A 23,278-nucleotide genomic window follows, 5' to 3' on the forward strand; every position below is an offset into this window, starting at 1 on the left:
GATTCTTCTTTTCAAAACACAAACATCTCTGTCTAAGTTCTCCACTCGAACCCAAAGGTGCATTTTTCATTCAGCTCAGCACACACCTTAGGGAAAGTTATAGCTCTAAATCATGCAACTAACTAATTTCCACATTTCTTCTGATAAACTGAAGTGCATCTGGTACCACCCTCTGACTTTCTGCAGAATTTACAAGATAAAGAAAATATTAAAAATCTAAAGAAAAAGAAAAACATTTGCATTTCTAAAAGGCAATCTTTTAGAAACACTACCTCAGGAGAAAATATAATATGTTTGACTTAATGCTGTCTGTAGTAAAATGACCACAGGGACAGGTCCAAATGGTTTATTAAGTAAGAAAGATTGAACATATGAAAAATTATTCTCTCCCTGAATATTTCTAACCCACACATGTAATTTATATCATGGCAAAATTCAACACAAAAGTTCTATTGTGTTTTGCAAAATAACCTGCAAACATGCTTAATTAGGATGCAAGCTGAAAGCACAGTTTAATACTGTTGACAGCCATGAGCTTTAGATAACGATTTCTACTATTATTATTATTTTACTTAGGGAAACATATGAAAAGCAGTAAATATGGAACTAGAAGACAAAGTTATTAAAGACATGTAGCATTTTAATCTTATGATTCTCATTTGTGTGTCAACATTGCAAATAATATGCTCCGCACATCCCCAGCTTGGAATGGGAATAAAAGAAATTGTTTTTGCAATGAAAGCTTACTCCCACGGATATTTGAAAAAGATGTCAGCATTTAAGTTAATCAATATCTGTTTCCAGTGGGCTTTACTTTGAGAAGTGATGGCCTCTTTCTAGGGAGAAGGGATAATTCTTTATACTGACATTCCATTCCATTTACTGCAAGATGTAAATGAATGCCTCCATTAAATGAATTCCATGGTCAGTTAATATCCAAAGCAGTCTTTTCTCTATAGTAGCCACTTATTTTCCATTCAATTGGAACAACTAGATCTTAAAAATAAAGCTGGAAAAAATATAACATAGGGCAACATTTTCAAACTGGTAATTCCTAGTTTTTCCAGGGCTGTGCCTTATAATCCTGTGTTTTTATGGATTTTAGATGAAGGATGTGAAAAGGGAGGTCCAGGTTTCAGGCCTGAATGAGGCAGATGAGGAATCTGATTATCTGGATATTCTAGCTATTTCACTTATTTAAATTTTAGGAACCATTTTTAAGAGATAACTTATGTATGACAAGATACAAGGTAAAATGTAGAGTTACAGCATTACAGAGTACGGAGGAGAGAGTCCCGGCCTCTGGCCTTTTCCCTCCCCCTGCTGTATGACCTCAGATAAATTACTTTGGTAACTTTCAGCTCGGGGCCTTAACTTTCCGTTTGGTTTCCTTATCTGAAAATGACAGTTATTGTGATAAGGACCAGGCAAAATCATGGAGTCTACAAAAATGCTTTTAATAGTATGAAATGGTGCAGAAAGTCAGGATATTTCTGTGACAACTTGAAAAATATATCTATCAGAGGTCACCAATCTGAAGAGTTGAAGTTAAAAACTTTAGGGGCGGATATGTGACCCGGGTTATCTGGGCTTACTATTTCGAGTTCTTATTTTGCCTCTGTTCACATAGCCCTAGAGTTGAGTAAAATGTAAAAAAGGTAACTAGGTATTCTATTTTATGAGGTTCTGTTCAATTTTTCACTGACTTATTTCCTACTGTAAAATTAATACGTGCTTAATGTAGAAGCTGCCCACAGCTTAGAACGGCACAAAGAAGTACTTCCCTCCACTGCCTCCCGTGCTGCGCGCTACCGCCTGCTCTCCCTCTCCCTCCGCCCCACCTCTCTCCCTCTCTCTCCTCTTTCTCTCTCTCTCTCTCTCTCTCTCTCTCACACACACACACACACACAGAGGACTCCCCATTTCCACTCCCCAGAGATAACCACTATGGACAGTCTGTTGTAAAATCAAATACTTTGAAAATGGAAAACATTGCAAAACAATTTATGGATTTAAAAAATACATTAAATTAAAGAAGAATCTAGAATTATTCCATGCCAGTCAGAGTGGGTGAAATCTCAAATTCCCTCAGAACAACAGACTGACCAATTGCTGGGTAAGGGAACTCAAACGAGAACGCTGTAAACAAACTGTCCAAAGCGCACGGTCAGAGACAGCCTACAGCAAAGATGGAAGGGAGCCTTCAAGAACACCACCTCCTCCTCGTGTTTACCAACTTGATGACGTTTTTCAACATGTTTTAATGATTATCATACCTTCCCCTTCACAAAGGATTGATTTATTATGGTTTAGATTTAAAGAAACTGGTTTTCCAGTTTTGAATCAAGCTTAGATTACAGAACACACAAAATCAATGACTTTGTTCTAGGCAAGAAAAAAACCAGTCTTCATTTAAGCGCAAAAGGAGCAGTCCTGGGGAAAAATTCTTCATGTAGTTCTACATGCTCACTATTTCTACTGCCCTCCTCGGCGCCTCTACTCCTTCCCCCAGCGCTGTCGCCAGCAGCACCATCCCACTGAACACTTCTATGGCACCTTAAAACTCACCAACAACGTCACACATTATTTGCTTTAATCCTCCAAACAAGTTTGTCAGGTAGAAAGAACAGTCTTAGCTTTTCAATTTACAGATAAAAAACACTGAAGCTCAGAGCAGTGAGGTGATTGGCTCAAGATCATTCACCCAGTGCAGGCATACTTGCCCAGGTCTACCGATGACTTCTCAACGTCTATCCAACCCAGATCCCTCTCTCAAGCTCCAGGACCCACATCCAGTCACTGACCCAGCACCTGCACTTTAGAGTTCCAATGCGGTTAAACTCTGTTTCCAGGCTGAGCCCATAATATTCTCCCATAAACTTGTTTCTCTTTCAGTGGTTTTCTCTCTCTGTGAGTGGCACCATGATCCTTTCCATTGTTCAAGCGCAAAACCTAGACATCATCGCTACTCACCACCCCTTTTCTCCACACGCGTACATACTCCATCACCACATCCTATAGATTTTGCCTTCTGAAGGTTTCTCAAATCTGTCCACTTCTCCTTATCTCCACCATGAACACTGTAGTCCAAGACCCCAGCATCTCACATCGAAATCATTTCCATGTTACTCTCTGCCTTCCCTTACCACGCCCACTCCATGCATTCTCCACTCTGCAGCCAGAGTGACCAGGTAATTCCTCTGCTTACAATGTTTTGTTGGCTTCCCAGTGCTCTTCAGATAAAGATAAGAATCTTTCGTGTGGCCTATAAAGGGCCAGTATGATCTGATCCCTGTAAACTGACAAGAGAAATGAGCTCTTTCCATAGTTTCAGGATACCATGATGCCTTTTAAAAAATAAATGAATATTTAAGCTTCTGAGTTTTTAAATAATGCATAACATTTAATAGCTTAAATGCATTGATTAATCGTAGAATGAAGTTTGCACTTGCGGGTGTTTTTAAATGTGAGTAACATATGACCATATATAAGTCTTTCTGAATTTCTTTCTTAAATATAACTGAATTCATTTTATCAAAATAACTTTTGAATTAAAATCCATGCACAAATATATATAATAAAACATATACTATTTATACAATTTTAGAACTCATTTCACAGTGTGTAATTTCTGTCTCAAGCCCTTGGACGGCTGGAGGAATGGAGGCACGGACACTCCCCCATGGTGTAGGGATTACTCATCTCAGAGTCTACAAAACAGGGTCAGCTTCATGGGTGTGTGACTTGTGCAGTCACCCAGGGCCTGCACTTAGAAGAGCCCCATGCTTGGTTTATTGCTCTACTTTTCAGTCTTGAAATTCGTGATTTTTGAACAAGTGTCCTCACATTTTCATTTTTCCCTGGGCCCCACAAATTATTTAGCCCATTCCTGCTAAAAAGAATCTCAAAGTATTAAGAGTTGAACTCTCTCATGTCATCGAGGACCAAAGTGTTCATTGCACCCTATTTCTGTATTTCATGAACTCGGCAGAAGGAGAGCTCTGAGGACCACCAAAGTCAGAACTGCTAATCAATGGGAGGAGCTATAGAGACTGCGGCCAATCATAGATTTCAGGACAACAAAACATAAGCTCTACTCAATAAATGAGATTTCCAAATGCAGTGAAAACTGATTAACAACTTTGGCCAGTCAACGAGGCAATGCCGACAGATGGTTAATGTGGAACATGTCGTGGATTTAGCTGTTACTTGAGATAAACCCTGGCCGAGAGTATGGGAGATAGCTGGGCAAAGGCAGATAAAAGTGACTTTACTGAATAGTCTGGTAATAGCCACATTAGGAATATTTTTATGATTTATAGAAAGTCCTTCAATACTTTTATACCAAGCAAAAGGAAGAACTGAACCCCTATGGGAAACCGTCTGCATGTGAAAAATGTTTCCCGAGCTGGTGCTTCCAGGATTGCAATTTTCATTGAAAGCAAGCAATATGATGGTGGGGGAAAATTCTGTGATGCTATAGCTTGAAAGATGCTTATTTTAAAGCATATCATGTGCTACTTTTATCTTGTAGAAGTTGAAAGGCTGCTAATATCTGTAAGTTACCATTAAAAATATACATGTAATTATTATTTTGCACTAAAAGCAAATGATCCTAGAAGAGTTGATTTACTACTTACCGTAATTAACATAGGTAAATTAAAAAATTAATATCTAGGTAAAATTTAAGTTTTAGGCTGACAATTTTTCCCCATGAGCTCAAAATTTATTCAGAATACAACTTTTTGGAGAAAGTTATGCTTCTAAGATAAAATTAAGTGATAATATAGTTTCTAGAAATTCCTATTAGTGATCAACGGGAAGCATGCAGGTGTAATGGTGCATATTTCAAGAAGATACATTTCGGTGTCAGACTTGGGTTCAAGTCTCTACTTTGCTATTAACTATGTGACAATTTTCTTGATCTTCCTAAGCCTCAGTTTCCAAATTTAAATAGGGATAACAAAACTCAGTGCATAAGGCTGATGTGAGGATCAAATTAGATAACAGATGTAAGTGTTCAGCACAGTGACCGGGACATGCTAACCACTCTACAAGCATAGTTATCATCGATAAGACTTTTCCTCCAGGATCTTAATCTATTAAATAGTTACCTTATTGACAGGAAGAATGTTTTTGACATTGTGGTAGAAGCCAAAATAAACCATGTTGAAAACCCCATGACGTCCCAAAGTCGCTGTAAATCCTTTGTTGAGGCCCTGGAGCCCCAAGCCTTCCTTCTTAATGATGTGTCTTGCATAACTCATGGTAGATGGTTGCTGCAGGAGAGAGAAGCAGAGCCAGAGAGATCATCTTTGCGACTGTGAAACAGAGCAAATTGCCGTTTTAACTTTCCTTCAAGCCAGAATTATTAGGGACTTTTTTTTCCCCAAACATGAATAATCATGCCCACATCCGTGCTTTTTAAAATTAGAAAACCCAAAAAGTAAACAAAATTGCATGCATAACAATGGGCCTTAAAGGGAAGATTGTTGGCAAAGGAAAAACATCTTTGGTGGAATCAGTGAAACTAATGTCATGTAATAACTATCACCACTTTCAACATGTAAACAGTTGTATCCAATTCTGGGTGAGCCACACTAATGGAGAGGATTAGCCATATAGATAAGCTGGTAATCCATAACTGAGCATAATCCAAAAGGAATTTATATTAGGCTCCTGAATCCGGCACATTTACAGACTCAATTATGTTTTTCTAAAGTGACTGTTACAACTAGTGTTGATTCCATTGCCTCAATAGTTTAAACTGGTGCTAGGTTGGAAATTAGCCATGGATAAATAGCAGCTGCTTGTGGACGTCCTCAAGAAGGTGGGCAATCAGTATGCGTATCACTTGCTGTGATAAACGATAAATCAGTGTTGGGAGTACTGGGTTACGTTTACTTTGTTCCTTTCCAATCCTCTGATTGATTACCCAAGGTTGAAAAACCTTGACTGCTGGAATCCAGTCTGTTGCTACTTTTGAAACATGCTAAAGAGCTCACTGTAGTTTGCTCTGAGGTTCATAATTCATTACAATACAATTACAACAATTCACGAGGGTTTTTAAAAAAGGTTGAGTGATTATTTCCTTTTTGGAGGTACAGCATGAAGGATATCTCTCCCTCTTAATTTTTGACTGAATAGTAAACAGGGGGAAATGTTTAGTATTTAATGTTTTTGTCCCCACAGAGGCAAGCACTGACATGACTCTTGTTTGGCATTTCACAGGAGCAGGTTGCTGGAGTGGTCATGGCGGTCAGATGTGCTTTCTGAGTCAAAGTGTTTTATCATGTGCAATTAGGGCTGCGTCAGCAGAACAGAATAGAACAAATCCAATCAAGGCTTTCATCCAACTGTATTTATAGCTATGTAATTAACATGATACATTTAAATGAACTTGTTTATATAGTAAATCCTATAGTTTTTGCTGATAAACGTTTTAAAACTCTAGCTACAATTTTACACTCAACTTCATCTTTTCATTGAAGAGGATTAATTATAATAAATTGTATTAAGCTTAAGGAAACCCTTTTTTGTAACACGAAAAAAACATGTGAGAATTTATCTTAAAACAGTAAAAGACATTTCATATAGGAACAGCAAAAATTCTCAGAAGGTTCAAGTTCACTCTGTTCTACAAATGAGATGTTTTTGTTTGTGTTCTGGCACATTGACTATCAATCCAAATTATTTATTTTTGGTTTTCAAAATAGACTCAAGACTGCTTGAGCAGAAGTTCGTTTCTGCTGGGAAGACTCTGGAAGTGCTGAGCAAACTGCCTGGGTGCTGCTCTCTTGCTGGGGAAGGCAGCCTGGAGGGCAGAGGAATGGAGAGGAGGTGGCATTCCTTCCAGGGATGGAAGGACAGGCAGCAGTGTGGCTGCCAGGTCCAGGGCGACCACCATTGGTACCTCCTGCACCAGCCCAAGCTCTCTCTTTGTTCTCACCTGCTCTGAGGCCCTGAGGGTAAGAGGGACAGGGAATTCAGAGGCCATCTAGATTCTACAGCAGTGGAGGAACCAACAGCTTCAAATCAAAGTGCAGATTTACATGGCTTTCCCTTAATAAAGCACATCTAAAGAGTTTCTATTGTTTAAAAATCCTAGTGTGCTAAGTCATCAGAATTAAAAGAGAGGACTTCTACTAGCCCTTGGTGAGGATCAACAAATATTCAAATGACATTTACTGAGGCCTACTGCCGGATGTTCCCTGGCTTGGGTGTTAGGTGAGTACAAAGAAGCGTAACGCATGGATTTTGAACTCAAGTGCTTTGCTGAGTTTGAACTCTACTTGTGCATAATTACATAACTCAGAGGGTAGCATGTAGTTAGAAATAGGGGCTCACAGCCAGGCTGCCCCAGGTTTGAGTCTCAGCAATACCACTTGCTGGCTTGGGCAAGTATTTTATCCTCTGATTTATCCTCACTTTACTCATTTGTAAAATAAGGATAATGATAGACTCTTCCTCATAGGATTGTTGTGATGATAAGTCAATGAACTGCATCCTCTGTAAGATTCACTATATAGTAGCTGTTAATAATAATGGCAATTATGCTGATAAGAATAAAATAGCAGGTAATTTCTTTGTTAGTTGAAGGCAATGACAATCAAAAGGTGGAGGATGATTGGAGGGAGAGGAAGGACGTACATAACTAGTCTCTTTCTTCTCACTCCTCTGGCTGTCTTTTCCTTTTCCCAGAGCCCTGGATCCTTGTGACAAAGTCCAAGAGAAATGTATCCAGAATACAAGATCATAGGTCTGCTTTCTCTGAGGCCCAATCAAATCCAACCCCTGGGAGAAAGATCTCCTTCCTGGGATAGTTACTCGCCCCAGGGGCTCTTTTCTCGGGAGCGGTAGATCCTGTAAATTGGCCTCTTCCCTATCCCTTGGTAAGCATCCTTGGTAAGAACTCTCCACTTGATGAGTCTATGGACTGTAGAAGCATGGTCACACTGGAGCAAAAGCTGGGAATGGAGAAGCACACTAACTGGGCCTCCACCTCACACAGTTTACAGCCTAGAGAGCACGTACGTATGTTACCAGGTACCTGGAACACAGCGAATGCTCACTGATGTTAGCCACTACCACAGATCCTCGGTAGTTTACATAGATCATCTTATTTAATCCTCTCAACAACTGTGCGAGATAGATATTATTATTACCCCCATTTGACAGATGAGGAAACTGAGGTTAGGTTACTTGCCCAAGATCACAGAGTACGTGGTAGTGCCAGAGCTCAATCTGAGGCCGCTCAGACTCCAAGTTCATATTTTTATGCTCTGTCTGGTTCTGCCATCCTAACTTATCTAACTGCTTCTCTCAGCAACCCTGTAAGGTGGCGGAAGGTATACGTTCATTTTGCAGGTGAGGAAACTAAGGATTGTTAAGTAAGTATTCCTAAGGCAAAAACACTGATAAATGGCCTAACCACAATTCTGCATCTAATCCAGTGTTTGTTCTCATTCTTGTAGACTCATTCTTGTTATACACGTGAAGCAAGATTTTCAGAGTTTGATGATCCAGCTGATACAGGTGACACACATTACTAACACAAATATAGTTTTCTGACTTGGGGCCTTGAGCTAAAGAAAAACCTGAACTCTAATTCCCATTAAAATTTGAAGTGTGGTTTTTGCTTCATTCAGCGACTTTGTATCACACAAATGTAAGCAAATCCTTAATTAGAAAGGCAAAACATGACTTCCACTAGGATGCTTAAATAGGAAAATACAGAATCATTTTGACTAGATCTCTGTAAACACAAGGAATTTTACTAAACTTATTTGATTACTGGGCTTCCATTTCCAAACAAAATGGTGACTGATTAGCATCATCAACCAAACGATTCCGATACTATCCAACCCAGCAGGTCACCCACCAGTTCGGTTTCCTTCCAATATTTAGATTCACTCCAATTTTCATATTTAGTTACCAATTGTGGGCCAAATTGCCTTCTAACTTTCCTAGATATACTTTCATTGACTGCACCAGAGCTGCAAGCATGGAAGAATAAGTGGATCAGAATGAAGCTAATAATGTCATATCACACTGCTCTCTTCATTTGTTTATAGAAATACTCAGTTCACGGGTACCAGCCAGAAGTGTTTCCATTTGAAGGAACTGAAAGTCTTCTTTAATTTTGATTTCAGTTATTGCCAACTGCTAATTCTGGGAACTCCCTGTTCTTTCACACATTCATTTATTCAACAAGCATGTATCAGGTGCCTCCTAGGTGCCATCCACTGTGCTAAATGTCTAGTACAGTACTTTGCTCGTATTCTAGAAACTTAACAAATATTTTCACTTCAATTTTTATTTGGAGGGATATGCTAATTTTTATATCTACGCATGAGAACATTCCCTGATGGTTATGAAATATGGAATTAAATTTCTGTTTTGAAAGTCCTTAAAGGCTTAATTAAAAGAGAAGATCCTTTGCTTACACATGCTCCCAGGCATCACTCTGGGGCACTGATTACTTACTCTCTGAGAGCCCAGTATTACCAACAAATCACTGAGATGATTACGGCAGCCTGAGCTATTTTTTCTGGAGTTCTCCCATCCAACTACTGACCGTAGCTGGCTCTGATTAGCTTGTGAGATCACAGATAGAGGTTTTAGGCAGCAGGCATTGTTCCCTGGGTAAATAGCTATCGGAGTATGGCCAACAGGTACAGGCATGGGTTGTGTGTCAGTGGATTTCCTCCATCTGGAAAGCCCGAGAAGAGCTCTAGGCACATCCTGTCAAAAGGGAGCACGCTCCACATACGTTTGTTTACTTGCTTCCTAAGGCAAGGTGAACTTTGTTGCATTTTAGAGCCAATGGAATAAGGGTGTTGAGCTAGTTTTATCACATGGCTGGAAAGCAAACCAGGTGAGACCTTTATACAATGGAGTAAGTGTCCACACCTGGGCCTTCAGGAAAAGACTACGTTGTTAAAAAAGAGGAGACCCAGTTGCTACATTTAGGTAGGAAAATAGCCTTGCTCTTCAGGAGACAGAAGATAACTTATGCTTTTCTTTACTCAAATGAAGTCTTGAAGCATTTTCATAAATTTGAAAAAAAAGAAAAGCAAAGAAAAACCTGCCTTTTATTTGAGAACAAAACATAAGTGAAAAAGGAGGAATCAGGCTCAAAATCCCACAGTCACACTTTACCTTTAGCTTAGGTATTTCCCTAATTCATCATTACAGTTTATTTGAATAAGGCCTGATTATGGACAGAAAGACCCAAAATGTAATTATATTCTATAAGAGTTTATGTTTGATGAACAGACCTATTTTAAACCATTCTGTGAATGGAGAATAATTTGCTGTAGATACACCCTCCCAGACGCTGAGCCACAGAGCTATGTCAACACAAAGTGCTGCCCAGTTACTGCCCCTGGAGGGACATGGGGCCCTCCAGGTGACAAGAGGCTGACACTGTGCCTTGCCCCTGCACTGTTGGCAGAGCATGAAGGACAGTGACTGATCAGAGGAGACTGGCAACATTGAAGGAGCCTTTGCTTTTCCATGGTTCCTGAAACACTTTAGATTGTCCTTTAAGCTTCTTAATTACCCACATTTCTTTATCCCAATGAAAGCAGTGTGGTTGATTCAAAAGAGACCTTTATGTTAATACCAAGTTCCTTAAAGCTACTAACTTCATTAGGCTTTATTTTCCCCTATCTATAGAAGAGAGATAAGCCACCCACCTTATAGGGATAATGGGAGCATGTGAAATATCAAGCCTGCCTGAGCACTAGAAAAAGGGCAAGGATGCGCAGTAGCTACCAGAGCCATGGGATTAGAGGGAGGTGTCGGCAGAAATCATCCATTATTTTTGCTTTATATCGCTCTGTATTACTTGATTTGTGAAAAAAACCTGCCATGTATTACTTTCGTAATTTAAAAAATTATATAAATTATTTAAAAAGTCAAATAAAGGAAAAAAGCATGTAAGGCATTTTGCACAATATCTGGCCTATAGTAGATGTGCTGTAAATGGTAGCTATTATCATTACTTCAAAGTCTCAGTTCTAAAAGCAAAAATCTAGAGTTCCTGGCTCAGCTGAAGGAAGACTGAAGTCGATTTTCTGTAAATGATGATAGAGAAGCAGCTTGGCTGCTGCCTTAGGCATTGTTGAAAGATAACCATAGGAATGGATTCATACACATAATTCACTTTTCTGCCCAGAAGAATCACAGACTGGAAAGAAATAATTTATGTACTCAACAGTTTCCAGGCAGGGTTTCACATAGTAATGCAGGAAAAATTTGAACTTACCTCACTACATCATCATGAAGGTTGACATGCCCTTGAAGCTGGCCTCTCACACTATCTATAAACAGAGCCACACACTCACTCTCTATATAACTCAACTTCTCTCTTTCTTGAAAGAGATGATCACAAAATACAGTCCTTCTACTCACTTTATGTTGACTCCACGGAATAGAACTAAGTTGAAACATTTGTTAATTACCTATAGAGAAAATAATCACTAAGCTTTGTGACATCATATATGATCTATCTAATTGGTCTCTATTAGATTTATTAAGTTCCCAAGACAAAGTGTGTTGAACTGTATTTAGTGGTGTTATCCAAAACCAGAATCAAAACCTGAATTAATTTTTTAAAAACCTGATTTTTAAAGATTCTATCATCAATGACACATTTGCTATCTCTTCATTGATCCTTAACAGTATAATCATAGAGCATAGATAGAAGACTAATTATTCCTTTCTTGGGCTGAACATCTTTCAAGACTAAATAGAGGGTGAAATAGACTTTTGCAATTTCCTAAAGGTTTATTTTCATTTTTGAGGGTGAGAATGATTCTGTTCATATGTAATGCAGATAAAAACGACAGAGTGAAAGGGAAACCTGTGCCCCATCCACACATCAGAGGAAAATCCTACAGACCTCAAGGGGAGGAAAACATAACCCGTTAGCCAAATTATAACTTTGAAGTAGATTTCAAAGTGGAGAGAGAAACTGGGAAACAATTCATACAAGATTTTGCTCCTGGGGAGAAATTCACATTTTCCAGGCTAGCAGAGGGCATGCCAGTCAAACACTATTTGGCTTAGCAGAATTGATAGGGGACTTCTAGTTCTTACAAGTATACAGATAAAAAAACGATGCACCTACTTAGAGGGGAGAAAGGTCCTAAAAGGACAACAAGCTACAAATTCACACTTCTGGCAAGGCTGGATGTGCAAACCATCGCCAATAGAAAACTCTTCGGGCAAGCCTAGTACTAAGTCAAAGGGACTATAAACCAGAACAACACTTTGCTTGGGGTTAGTTTGAAGGACGGGGGGAAATTTGGGTCTATCCTGATTTTATCTAAACATGTTTTTACACCCACTGAACCAAACCAGAGCATGACAAAGCTGTGATTACTTTGCTCCCCACAGAAGGTCAAGCATATTTAAATTAGAGACCGGTTTTCTTTATTCACTGTGAATTTTAAGATGCTGGCCAAGATTCTGGTATTGGAATGGGAGGAAGTGTGGCAGGGATTATAGTCTTTGACTGATATAGTGGTAATTTAAAAAGTGAAGGCGAGACAAGCACACCTATTGAAATACTTTATACAGAAGCTGGAAGGGTATGAGGGAAGTATCAGAAACCAAATTAACCACAGTTTCCTTTAAATTTCCAGAATAGTTTATGGCTGTACTGGGTGGGAAGGCATATTTTATGGGTAACATACTTCTGACTGGCTAGAGAATCAGTCCGAGACCACAGAGGAGAGAACCTAGGCAGCTGAAGCCAGCAGAGTACCTGCCATTCATGGGGAATCCTGGTGGGAATTGCACTCAGTTTCAAGAACATAACAGATGCAGCCTCTGCTCTCAGCCACCACTGCCCTTGGACTGCAGCTAGAGAGGCCCCTGTCCTAGACCCTATCCTTCAGAGGGCCCCATTCTGCCCCATTGCCAGCCATGCCCTCTGCACAGGGCCAGGGGGACATCTATCTCCATCTCACAACCTCCTCTAGGCCATGCTCTGTGCACCTGGGACCATGGCAGTCCTTTTGCTCCATCTTTATCACTCTACTATTGTCTACAAGACTTTAAGTATAATATTGAGAATAACGTTGACCACTGTTGCCCTAGGCTGTCTTCCACTGCAGAGCCCCTCTCAGCTGCAGCAACTTCTTCAGAAATTTTCGTGTTTAAAAGATGGTGTTGACTCACCTCTTCAGGATGACGAAATAGGAAAATCCACAATTACTGTGTAGGAACCCATGGTGGTTAGTATCTAAGACATGAGGGTAGAAAGGCTGAGCAGTAGACATGCTGCTGAGAAACTCACACTATTGGCAGAACAAGAGTTATCTCCCTGCAGAATAAGCCTCTGGGGAAACTGCTCTGTTTTTCTTAAAGGTGTCGTCAAGCCATGTGGCCATTCCACATGCAGCCCATCCATTTAGTGTTCCACCAACACTGGTGGCTGTAATTGACTGAAAAGGCTGAAAATGAGCTTCATTCACAACATCCATGTGAAGTGACTAAGAAGGTTTGATCAAGAATCCACGTTACCTTTATATGACCACTCCAGAGGAAGAATTATCTTGATTATGGAAGAATTCTTTCCAAGGTGGCTTCAAATGTTTTAGTTTCATCTCTAACTTCTGCTGCCATATGCTAGTTATTTACAGCAAACAGATATCCAGCTGCTACTGTTACGAATATAGACCTGCATCTGAGTTTACATACCTTGTCAATAGGCACTGGAACTAGGCTGCCAGCCCTTAAACCTTGATAAAGATTTCAGGCTGAGTGGATGGTACTGGCAGCTGAGAATGACCTCAAGTGGCCTGAGGGAGAAGACTAACCGTTGCTCCGGAAGCTTTTTTCACGTCCACAGCTGGGGTCAGCTGTGGCTGTTAACATTAATTGAGGCATTATCTCAAGATGAATCTGACTCTACTTAAATTTAAGGTTTTATAAGACCAACTTGTATCTAGAAATACTTATCATTGGTACCATGTACGAGACTCTAAGACTTTATTATTACTATATTTTATTATTACTATATTTTACTATATACTATATTACTATATTTAAATTCTCATAAAAAGTATGTTATAAATAATAACTATGAACACATTAAACCATCACTACATGACAGACCGTATTGACAGCCTTACATACATGTCTCAATTAGGTCTCATTACACCATTTGATGCGGTATATTATTGTTCTTCCCTAACAAAAGAGGAAACTGAGCTATAGTCAGAGTAGGAAACATGAGGCAGTCACATGGTCAATAACTGGGACCTTCCTCCGGGCTTGTGCTTCTAACCATGTCACAGAAATGCCTGGCCATGAGATAGTTGGATTGATCACCATCACTTACCGATCAAGGGAACTGTAAGTCATTTGTTTACGGCCATACTCTTAGGAAATGGTGGAGAGCATGATGGGTGTATCTCTCCCCAAACCCTGGCCTGCTTTGCCGGTTCACCAATTGCCTTCCTGCTCTAGACAGCTCTGTTTATATACGTTCTTCAATAATTTGCACATAAGCCTTAAACTTTTTTAGAAATTATACAGCAGGAAAAAATGAGGATTTCTGCTGCTATAAATGAAGTAATAGAACCTGAAGTAAGCAAGACTGAGCCCTCAGATGGGCCAGCAAGTCGTTCCCACCCAAATCAGTGGTGGGCTTGACCCTGGCAGAGCCAGTAGAACGTCTCTTTTGGATTATATACTTTTCTTTATACTGTTCTGTATTTTCTAAATTTTCTACAATGAGCAAATGTTACCTTTTAAAATGAATGTTCACAGATAATTCTGAATACATTCTCATGTTAAACATTCAACTACACAAAGCCCTGCCCTTAAGCTCCTCCCTTCACTCCTCTATGCCTGTCTCCCTCCCAGAGGTAACCACGGCTTAGGAGTTTGTAGGAATTGCTCTAGCCCCGCAGTGTCCTCAGAGGAAGTCACTACCGACGTGTGCAGCAATCGAACACTTAAAGTGTCCTAGTTCTAATGGAAATATGCTTGGAAGCATAAAATACACGTGAGATTTAAAGACCTAGAAGGAAAAAAGAAAGTAAAATAGCTCATATAATTTTTATATTATTACATGTTGAAATAATATTTTGGAGATATTGGGTTAAATAAAATATAATATTAAATTAACTTCATGTTTCTTTTTACCTTTCTTAATATAGGTATTAGAAAATGTGGCTCATAATACATTTCCATTGGCCAGCACTACTCTGGAGTCTAGATCGTTGTTAATACATTCACAACTTACATGTATGTACAGAAATATATAGTTTTTGGTGTTCTCTAACATACATATGCATTACTTTTGTACTTGGATTAAAACTTTTTTGCTTTGAAAAAAGAAGTATAATCTTTAAATGTATTGCGCATTAAATTAATTCCTTTCTTTCTCTTCCTCTTCCTCCCCCCACCATACTTCTTGAGGACACACAAAGCCTCAGAGTGAAGAAAGCAATAATTATTCTTGGCTACACAAATGCTGAAGGGAGCACACCCAATATCTGGATTAATTCAGCCCATGTACAGATTAACAAAAGGGTACCCCCTTGTTGGATAAAAGACAGTGCTAGCCAATGGAGGAAGGCTTTGGAGTTAATGGGGTCCTAGACAAAAGAGAGAGGAAGTTGCTACATTTGCCAGAAATGGCTGGTAGTTATTTTTAAATAACTACATACAAATTTGCTATTCTTATCATGTCATCTCTTTCAGATTTTTTTTTTTTGTGTTCAGGAAGATTTGCCCTGAACGTTAGTGTGCCAATCTTCTACTTCTTTTTAGTATGTGGGCTGCTAGCACAGCATGGCTGTTAACAGAGTGATTATGTCCACGCCTGGGGACCAAACCTGGGGATGCCAAAGTGGAGCACCCCTAAGTGGAGCCCCCCGAACTTAACCACTAGGCCATGGGGGCTGGCCCCCTCAGATGTTTTTTGCAATAGGCATGGTCCCATTACTTTACATTGGGTGCCCATGTACTACTAAGTGCTTTTCAGTGTGATCAATATTGCCTACAAAGTGTCCCCTCCATTCAGCTGTTGAATCCTGGTACTTGCTGGAAATAAATGCTGGACCATGTGACCGATGTGATCCCTACTTTGCTAAGGTCTGACCAGTTGAAGTAATATCGCAAACATTTTATAATGTACCCAGTGGATTTTATTTTGTCTAAGCAAATACATAATAAATCCAACTCTGTGGATTCTGAAAAAGAAATGACCCCACAAAAGCCCCCCTTTCTCTCCCACTTAAAAAATTCTTGCATAGACATAAATGATTTACACAGACGGTGCTTGTGTAAAGGAATTGGGGCCTGTGCACATGCAGCATTCTTGGGTTGGGCTGGAAGGTTCTAGCAAGGCCTTAGCACATGCAAACCATCGGCAGATCTTACTTGGCCTCCGTGTAGAACCTCCTTGAGGGCAGAGGAGGGGAACAGCACATTGGGCCTGAGCAGAGGGTGCTGTGGTAACTCAGGACTTTCATCCCATGATGCTCCGGGGCATCCTGTCTCATTTGCATTCCCTCTGCTTATCTGCTGCCTTGACACTGCACTGCAGTTGGAGGCCTGTTTATTCTTTCGCCTGCTCCTTGCTGCCCCAAGACCAGCTTCCCAACGAGTAAAATGAGGCACGGGATGAGGAGCTCCAAAATTTTCTTCTAGCTGGTAATTATCCCGGTTTAACAAATCAGATTTTCCTTGAGCAGATTCCATGGGGGCTGTTTTGAGCGCTCCATATCAATAGGACATTTGAAGTGTTTCTTTTCTTTTCTTCCTATTCCTCACCACCTTTTCCCTTCATTCAAAGAAGAATAGAAAGAAAAAACAGAAACAAAGACTACGGTAATACAGGGATTTTCAAGCTTTTCTGAAGTGCTATATATCACAGCAATTAAGATAACCTTTTGAAACCTAAAAAAAGAAACTTCTCCCTTAATTAGGATTGACTTCACCTGAGTAGACACCATCTGCTGTAGCAGCCCAACCTTGCCTCCTCGGTCTTGGCAGGTCTTGGCAGCTCCAGGTGAGTCGGGCCCCCTCTCCTTTCCCACAGTCCGAGTCAAGAAGCTGCCAGGGAGCTCTCAGGCAGTATCAGCGGCAGGAAGTGGGGCGGGAGCCAGGGGGGTCTCCACCCATTAGCAGCTGCTTAAGTAGAAGGCAGGGGAACTCGTCTATGTCTACGGAGAAATCGGTTCAGCAGATACTCCAAACCAATTTATACCACATGCTACCCAGTTGTGGAATTAAATTAAAGTGCTGAGAAAGGACCTGGAATGCCAGTCCCCTTGTTTTTTCCCTACCTTGTGCTTGGAACCCAAAAGAATAAAACAGGGATAGTTGGACTTGGTGGTTTAAAGGAAATTGTTAGGCAACAGGAAGGAAGTGAAGGCAGCACGCACCAAGGGAGGTTGTCTTCAGGGAACGTCATGTACCAGTGATTAAATGTCAAGATCCATCATTGTCCAAGTGGTGATGTCTACACAGCCTTAGTAATTTGCTCATTCAGATTTAACCAAAAGACAAGCTTGACAGATTAGTAGAATCTTTGGGGGAGGGTGGTGGATGAGGTGGGGAAAGGAGTGAGGTAATTTTTAAAAATGACTTCATAATTTTTTTTGAAAGCACAATATTATCACCTCAGTGTTTGTCGTACAGTGTATTTTAGTGTAACGTGAAATAGAAGTTTTGGCAAAAGTAGAGAAAACATTTCCAAATAAATCACTATAGATTACGTTACAACCCTAAAATAAAAATGTGCAAACGTGTGTTTGTCCATCAGACTGTAGTGCATTTTTGTTAACGCTTTCTTTGTGGAAGAAAGTTGACTTTTTCTTATGCTACTTCCTTAATAATTTACTACGGCTTTAACAAGGGGATAAGAGTTGGGCTCCAAATTTTATATATATATTTAAAAATATTTTTTTACATTCCCTCACCAATAGGAAAACATTAAATGATTACCTCTGTGAATTTGTTCCGATTGGCTTGCAAGCCAACTTTTACTACCTCAAAAGGGTTCACCACGATGGCTTCCGTTAGTCCAGATCCCAATCCAGCAATGGCAAATGTCTAGAAAAATTAAATCAATCAATACTTTAAAACAAGTTATCATGTGTACTGGGTTAAGCATCCTACTCATTACACTGTACAGCTGAATGTTATGATGAGAATGGAGAAACTTACATAAATGCACCATATTCCATTACCAAACAGCTTTAGTTCTTGATTAGATGCTGACAATTCATGAAGAAGAAATTACAGAAGCCACAAACCACATCCTAACAATTCAAAATAAGACGTCAAAGCCCCATCAACAACGACTTTTTCCTTTAATGAAAAGAAAGGTTGTTTTACTGATTAAGGTGGCTACCAAAACATGTGCACATGGAACAATTAAAAGAGAGTTTGACTTGTAAAAGGAGAGCTTCATTTTTAAATATCTACTTAAATACATTTATTGAGCATATGAAAAAATTCAAGGAGCAGAACCACAAGTAAAATGTTTATAAAAACCTAAAATTCAGGTAACCAGAGTTAGCTGAAAACATGTAGATGTAGAGCCATGTCCTTAGAGCCACTATTCTAGACAATTAACGAACAAAAAGTGATTTTTTATTCATCCTTTCTCTATTTTTTTTAACTGATAGTTGTCCTATTCTTCCAAACCTAGAAGCTGAGGAATAAAAGCTGAGATCAGAAGTGGTGAGGTTGTTCTGAAGGGCTCAACTAAAATCCAGGACATTTATCAAAGGATGGCTGCATGTCAGGTTCTTATTTGCTATCTGTTAAGAGTTTCTGCAATAGGAAAGAATAACTTTCTAGAATTTTCCTCTGAGTAGAATGCTTAAGGATTTTTCAGAAAATCTTTATCAAAAGTAACCACAACATTTAACACACATGTACACACCAGAAAAACAAAATGAAACAAAGCCTCAAAACTCCAAAACGGATACTGAAAAAAAATAACTCTTTATTGCCAAAGTTCTAATTCCAGGAGAAGAGACAGTACTATATATGACTAAGAGGAGAAAAAAGTCAGTGAAGAGTAAAGAACAAATAACTCTTATTGGGAGTCACTAGTTTCCTCAAAGGAGGAGATTGAAAGAGAACAGAGAGGAATGTTCTATAACCTTAGAAGGGGAGGCAAGAAGGAGGAACAAGAAGGGATCCAGAGCCAGGAGGTCTGGGTTTAGGTCCTGGTTCTGTCACTTATTGGCTGCGTGACCAGAGCTGCCATGCATAGTAGTTCATGCACGGATAAAGGTGTGCGTGTAGGCTGGAATCCCGCTGCAGCCCCGTGCCAAGCTGGAGCCCTGGAGAGGCATCAGTCAGCAGAAAGGGGCGCCTTTCCTAATTCACGCAAAGGCAGCGTCTGTGCTAGCTGCGGCTCCGTGTCTGTCACTGCGCCTTTTATAAGCCATGGTTTTCTCATCGGTAAAATGGAGATGATAATATCTAGTCTCCCTACCTCATAAGGTTATTGTGAGGGTCAAAATAATGTGTGAAAGTGCTGTGTGAAGTGCTACACAAAAACCACTGTTCTAGTTGCACATAAAAATGGAGAGGAAAAATGGGATTGCATACAGATTCAAGGAGAGAGGGAATAAATAATGATGTATTCCTTTCATGCCCCTTCATTACGATTTTAAACATATTTGTGTAGGGTAACAGACCAAACATTTTATTCATTTATCTCAGACTTCCATCATGGAAGCCAAAAGTGGGAAAAAAATACTAGTTGCAAACTCTTCTGAGAAAGCTAAAATCCAGATGTTCAGGTTTTTATTACTTACTATATGCAATCTTCCAAGTAATTTGCTTTTTAGTTCTTCTATAAAACTCAGCTACATTTGCTGTCAGAACTAGTGTCCAGCAGTCTCTTGTCAAAAGAATTGATCAGCTATCAGTGGACCGTGTTACCGAGATTATTTCAGAGACCAGCGGTCATTTTCCAGTCCCCAGACTCCCAGGCTTCTCATGTGCGAGCACCAGGGGACATTTAACAGCTGTTTGTTTCTAGCTGTATCAAAAAGAAACTGGAATACATGAGTTCAAGAAAAGAGAAAAACTGTCCACAGTTTGCATGCACTTGGTTGTAGTAGCTGGAGTGCCAAAAACTTTTCGGTTTCAATTCTCAAGAGGTTGAAAGAGCTCTCACGTGGTACCGATGCTCGACACAAAGACAACCCTCAGACGCTCTGGAGACCATATTTTATTGTCTCTTGCTAAGAAGTTTTTAATTCTCTCTTTACCAAGATGTTTTCAAAGTTAAGAGCAACATTAAGGGAAGATACTCAAGAATTAAAAAAAAAATCTTAGCTAATTTTGGACTCATGCTAACACTTCTTCCATACAAAGCTACTTCACAGCCACCTTGTTTAGGCAGGAGGCTGAACCAGAGGTTTCTTAAAGGACCCTTCCTAGAAAAGGAGCATGTGTGGTTTTAAAAATATCAGATACTTCTTCTTGGACAGTCTGTTTGGCGAGTAAATACTCTGAAGTGGACCCTGACAAGGAAAGCAATGAAAGAGCCAAACCTTGGAATGCTGCCTCTCTGGTTGAGTTTGGGGGTACTTTTCAGCAGGTAAACTGGGGTATTTTCCTAGAGCCTGGAAGGTACAGTGCCAACTGGGGGGCCAATGCAGATTTTGTTTCATTTTGCAGATTTGGAGGGAGAAATTAGTGCATTTGCTCTCTCTGGGGCTCTCGTTGCACACATATTTGTAGAACCCAGCTGATCAATATAATTTAACTTGTTTTGTGAAAAGTGGTGGCAAAGTCATCAAGAAGGAGTTGAGTGGAGTCGGGAGATGTTCAAATTGCCTGATGATTTTCCTGTCATAGTTGAGATGTGTCATTGTAAGATCACTATTCTCCCCAACTATAAAAGGCCCTTCAGTCTGCAGCTGACCACAGAGTGACCTCAAGTCCTATATTGACTACAGCCTGAGCAAAAGCTGGAAAAGTGACCTGTTGGGAAATAATTTTAGGCATATTGACTTTCGCATAAACAGATCTGTGCAGTATGTGTGTAAATAGACTCATGTTTGGCTTTAAAAGAGTCTTTGACAAATGTACTCTTTATTTTATATTCTTGACCATATCTCATACAGGCCTTTCCACACATATCATTATTATCATAAATTCATCACTGGGAGCTATAAAATAGCCAAATTGTGAGTTATTAGGAAGATGGCTTTCAACAAGTAGCTGAACATTGAATAACTCGAATTCATATTTTAGTAGCTGGGATTGGGGAATCAAAAGGGGTTTTGTTTCCAGATTTGCTTTATGAAATAACACACACACTTAAGTATAATAAATACTCTCACTTACCAATGCTGGTGACAGTGACACATATCCTAGCAATTTCTTGTACTGCTCAAAGGTGAAAAACTGTGAAACAAAACCAAACCCAGAGATTTATAACAATTTCCTGCAACAAACCCTTTAATTGACTCAAATTTCTTTAGTAAATCATTATATTAACTAGCATTTTAAAAAATGATAAACCATCGACACAGCTTTTAATCCGGTCTCGGGGAGTTGCTATTGGGTCTTACTTTAACATGCACATTTTCAAACGCAGCTATAATAACCGACAGAAGAGCTGATGGAACCCTTTATAGCAGTAAATGAACCATACAGCTTCCATTTACCATGACCATTTTCAGTTTCCCCAGACATCAATAGACTTCTTTTTTATGGCAGTGATTCAAAATTACAGGCACAGAGACCTGAAATCTTCGGTCTCCTATGTTTTCTCTATGAACTGCTTTCCCAGTGAACGCCCAATTTTCTAACCCACTTGTAAGACACCCATTTCTCAGCTTTAACCTGCATTTATATCACTGTGTATCTTTACTGTTCCACAGAATTTCTAAACGCTCAATGATGATGAAGATGCCATGATAAACTAGCGAAGGACCCAACGAGGTCGTCTAGTCCACCCTCCCTTAAAGCAAGACTGCCCTCAACATGAACGAAGAAGAGCTGCTTATTTCTTCTTTTCAAATTTGATGATGATTGAAGATTTTGTTGGTTCCTTCAGTAGATGATGTTTAATATAATTTTCTCTGCAAGTGAATTTCTATGGAGGCAAATCTAATCAATCATTTCTGCATAATATGCCCCAAATACAGTTTTTCTCCTCTTTTTTTATATATTCTACATTTTGGGCAACGACTCTGCTTAAACATGATGATTTGCTTCTGGGTATCTGTTAGGCAGCTGCCAACATCACTGATGAGGCACACTCTTAGGTCCTGCTAGGGTCTGATTCTCAAGACCCCAGAGATGGCATGGGTATTTTATGGTCTCAAATGTCTTCTACTCTATTACTTTATAAAGTAAAATAGAGCAAGAAATAAATGTAGATTTGGGGGCCAAATAATACTCTGTTGTTTGAAAGAGGTAGTTCCATGTGCACATGGGTCTAATGAGTCTTTGGGCAGCCCAAGAGTCATTACACGACCAGAGAGATTCTGAGTCTTTTAAAGACCTAGGAACTACTTTTGTGCTGTGGTCCTTCAGATCAACTATGGATGTAGACTTTTCTCGTACAGGGATTTATTCACTCACTCATTCAACAAATATTTATCGAATGCCTCCTATGTTCTAGGCACTGGGGATGTCGCAGTAAACAAAGAGAAGCCCCTGCATTCTTGATCTCACGTCCTAGTGGGTGGTGATAACCCTGAAGCTATCCTGGTGTTAAAATAATATCACCCTGGGCCGCCACTGTTTTGAGGAGAGATGCACTAGAAACCATTAACCATGGAGAGAAAAGTGTTATAGTCTTAGGCTTTAAAGCTAAGTTATTTTTTCTTCCTTTTTCTGGTCATCATCACCACTGTTCTTTGACAATTGCCTTGCTGGGTTTTGACGGTGACTCACTCCTGGCTCTCTCCTTAGCTGTGCAAGCATGGGCAAGTGGCTTGACCTTTCTAATCCTCAAGAACGCAAAACTTACCTTCTAGAGTAGTCCTTAAATAAGGGAATTTAGCAAGATTTCTTGACATGCCTACCATGTAGGAGACTTTCAGAAAATCTTAATTCCCATTCCCTTTCTTTGCTTTGGCTACTAAAGGAACCATAGATGCCTTAGTTCTTTGTATCGCTTATGACAGCCTGCTGCGTTCCAGGAAACACAGTGAGGCCTTTGCTGTGCTATTGCGTTTAATCCATACAAAATTGATATTTCCCCGAGTCTAACTCCAAGCGTGTGTATGCTCTAAACCATGATGCTGTGCTTACTCACTGC

The 23,278-nt window shown here is 39.7% G+C and overlaps 1 protein-coding gene across 1 annotated transcript in view; it reads right to left on the reverse strand.

The window, feature by feature from the left end:
- SLC25A21 (solute carrier family 25 member 21) overlaps positions 1 to 23,278 on the reverse strand; it is a 438,847-nt gene that overhangs the window by 20,979 nt on the left and 394,590 nt on the right. Inside the window, exons 7-9 of the mRNA XM_070629002.1 lie at positions 21,352 to 21,411; positions 17,977 to 18,084; positions 5,115 to 5,279 (exon numbers count right to left, since the gene is read on the reverse strand). Coding sequence (XP_070485103.1) covers positions 5,115 to 5,279; positions 17,977 to 18,084; positions 21,352 to 21,411 — 333 coding nt within the window. The remainder of the gene's footprint in view (positions 1 to 5,114; positions 5,280 to 17,976; positions 18,085 to 21,351; positions 21,412 to 23,278) is intronic.

The sequence above is a fragment of the Equus przewalskii genome, chromosome 1 (genome assembly GCF_037783145.1).
Source record: "Equus przewalskii isolate Varuska chromosome 1, EquPr2, whole genome shotgun sequence".
Lineage (NCBI taxonomy): Eukaryota > Metazoa > Chordata > Mammalia > Perissodactyla > Equidae > Equus > Equus przewalskii.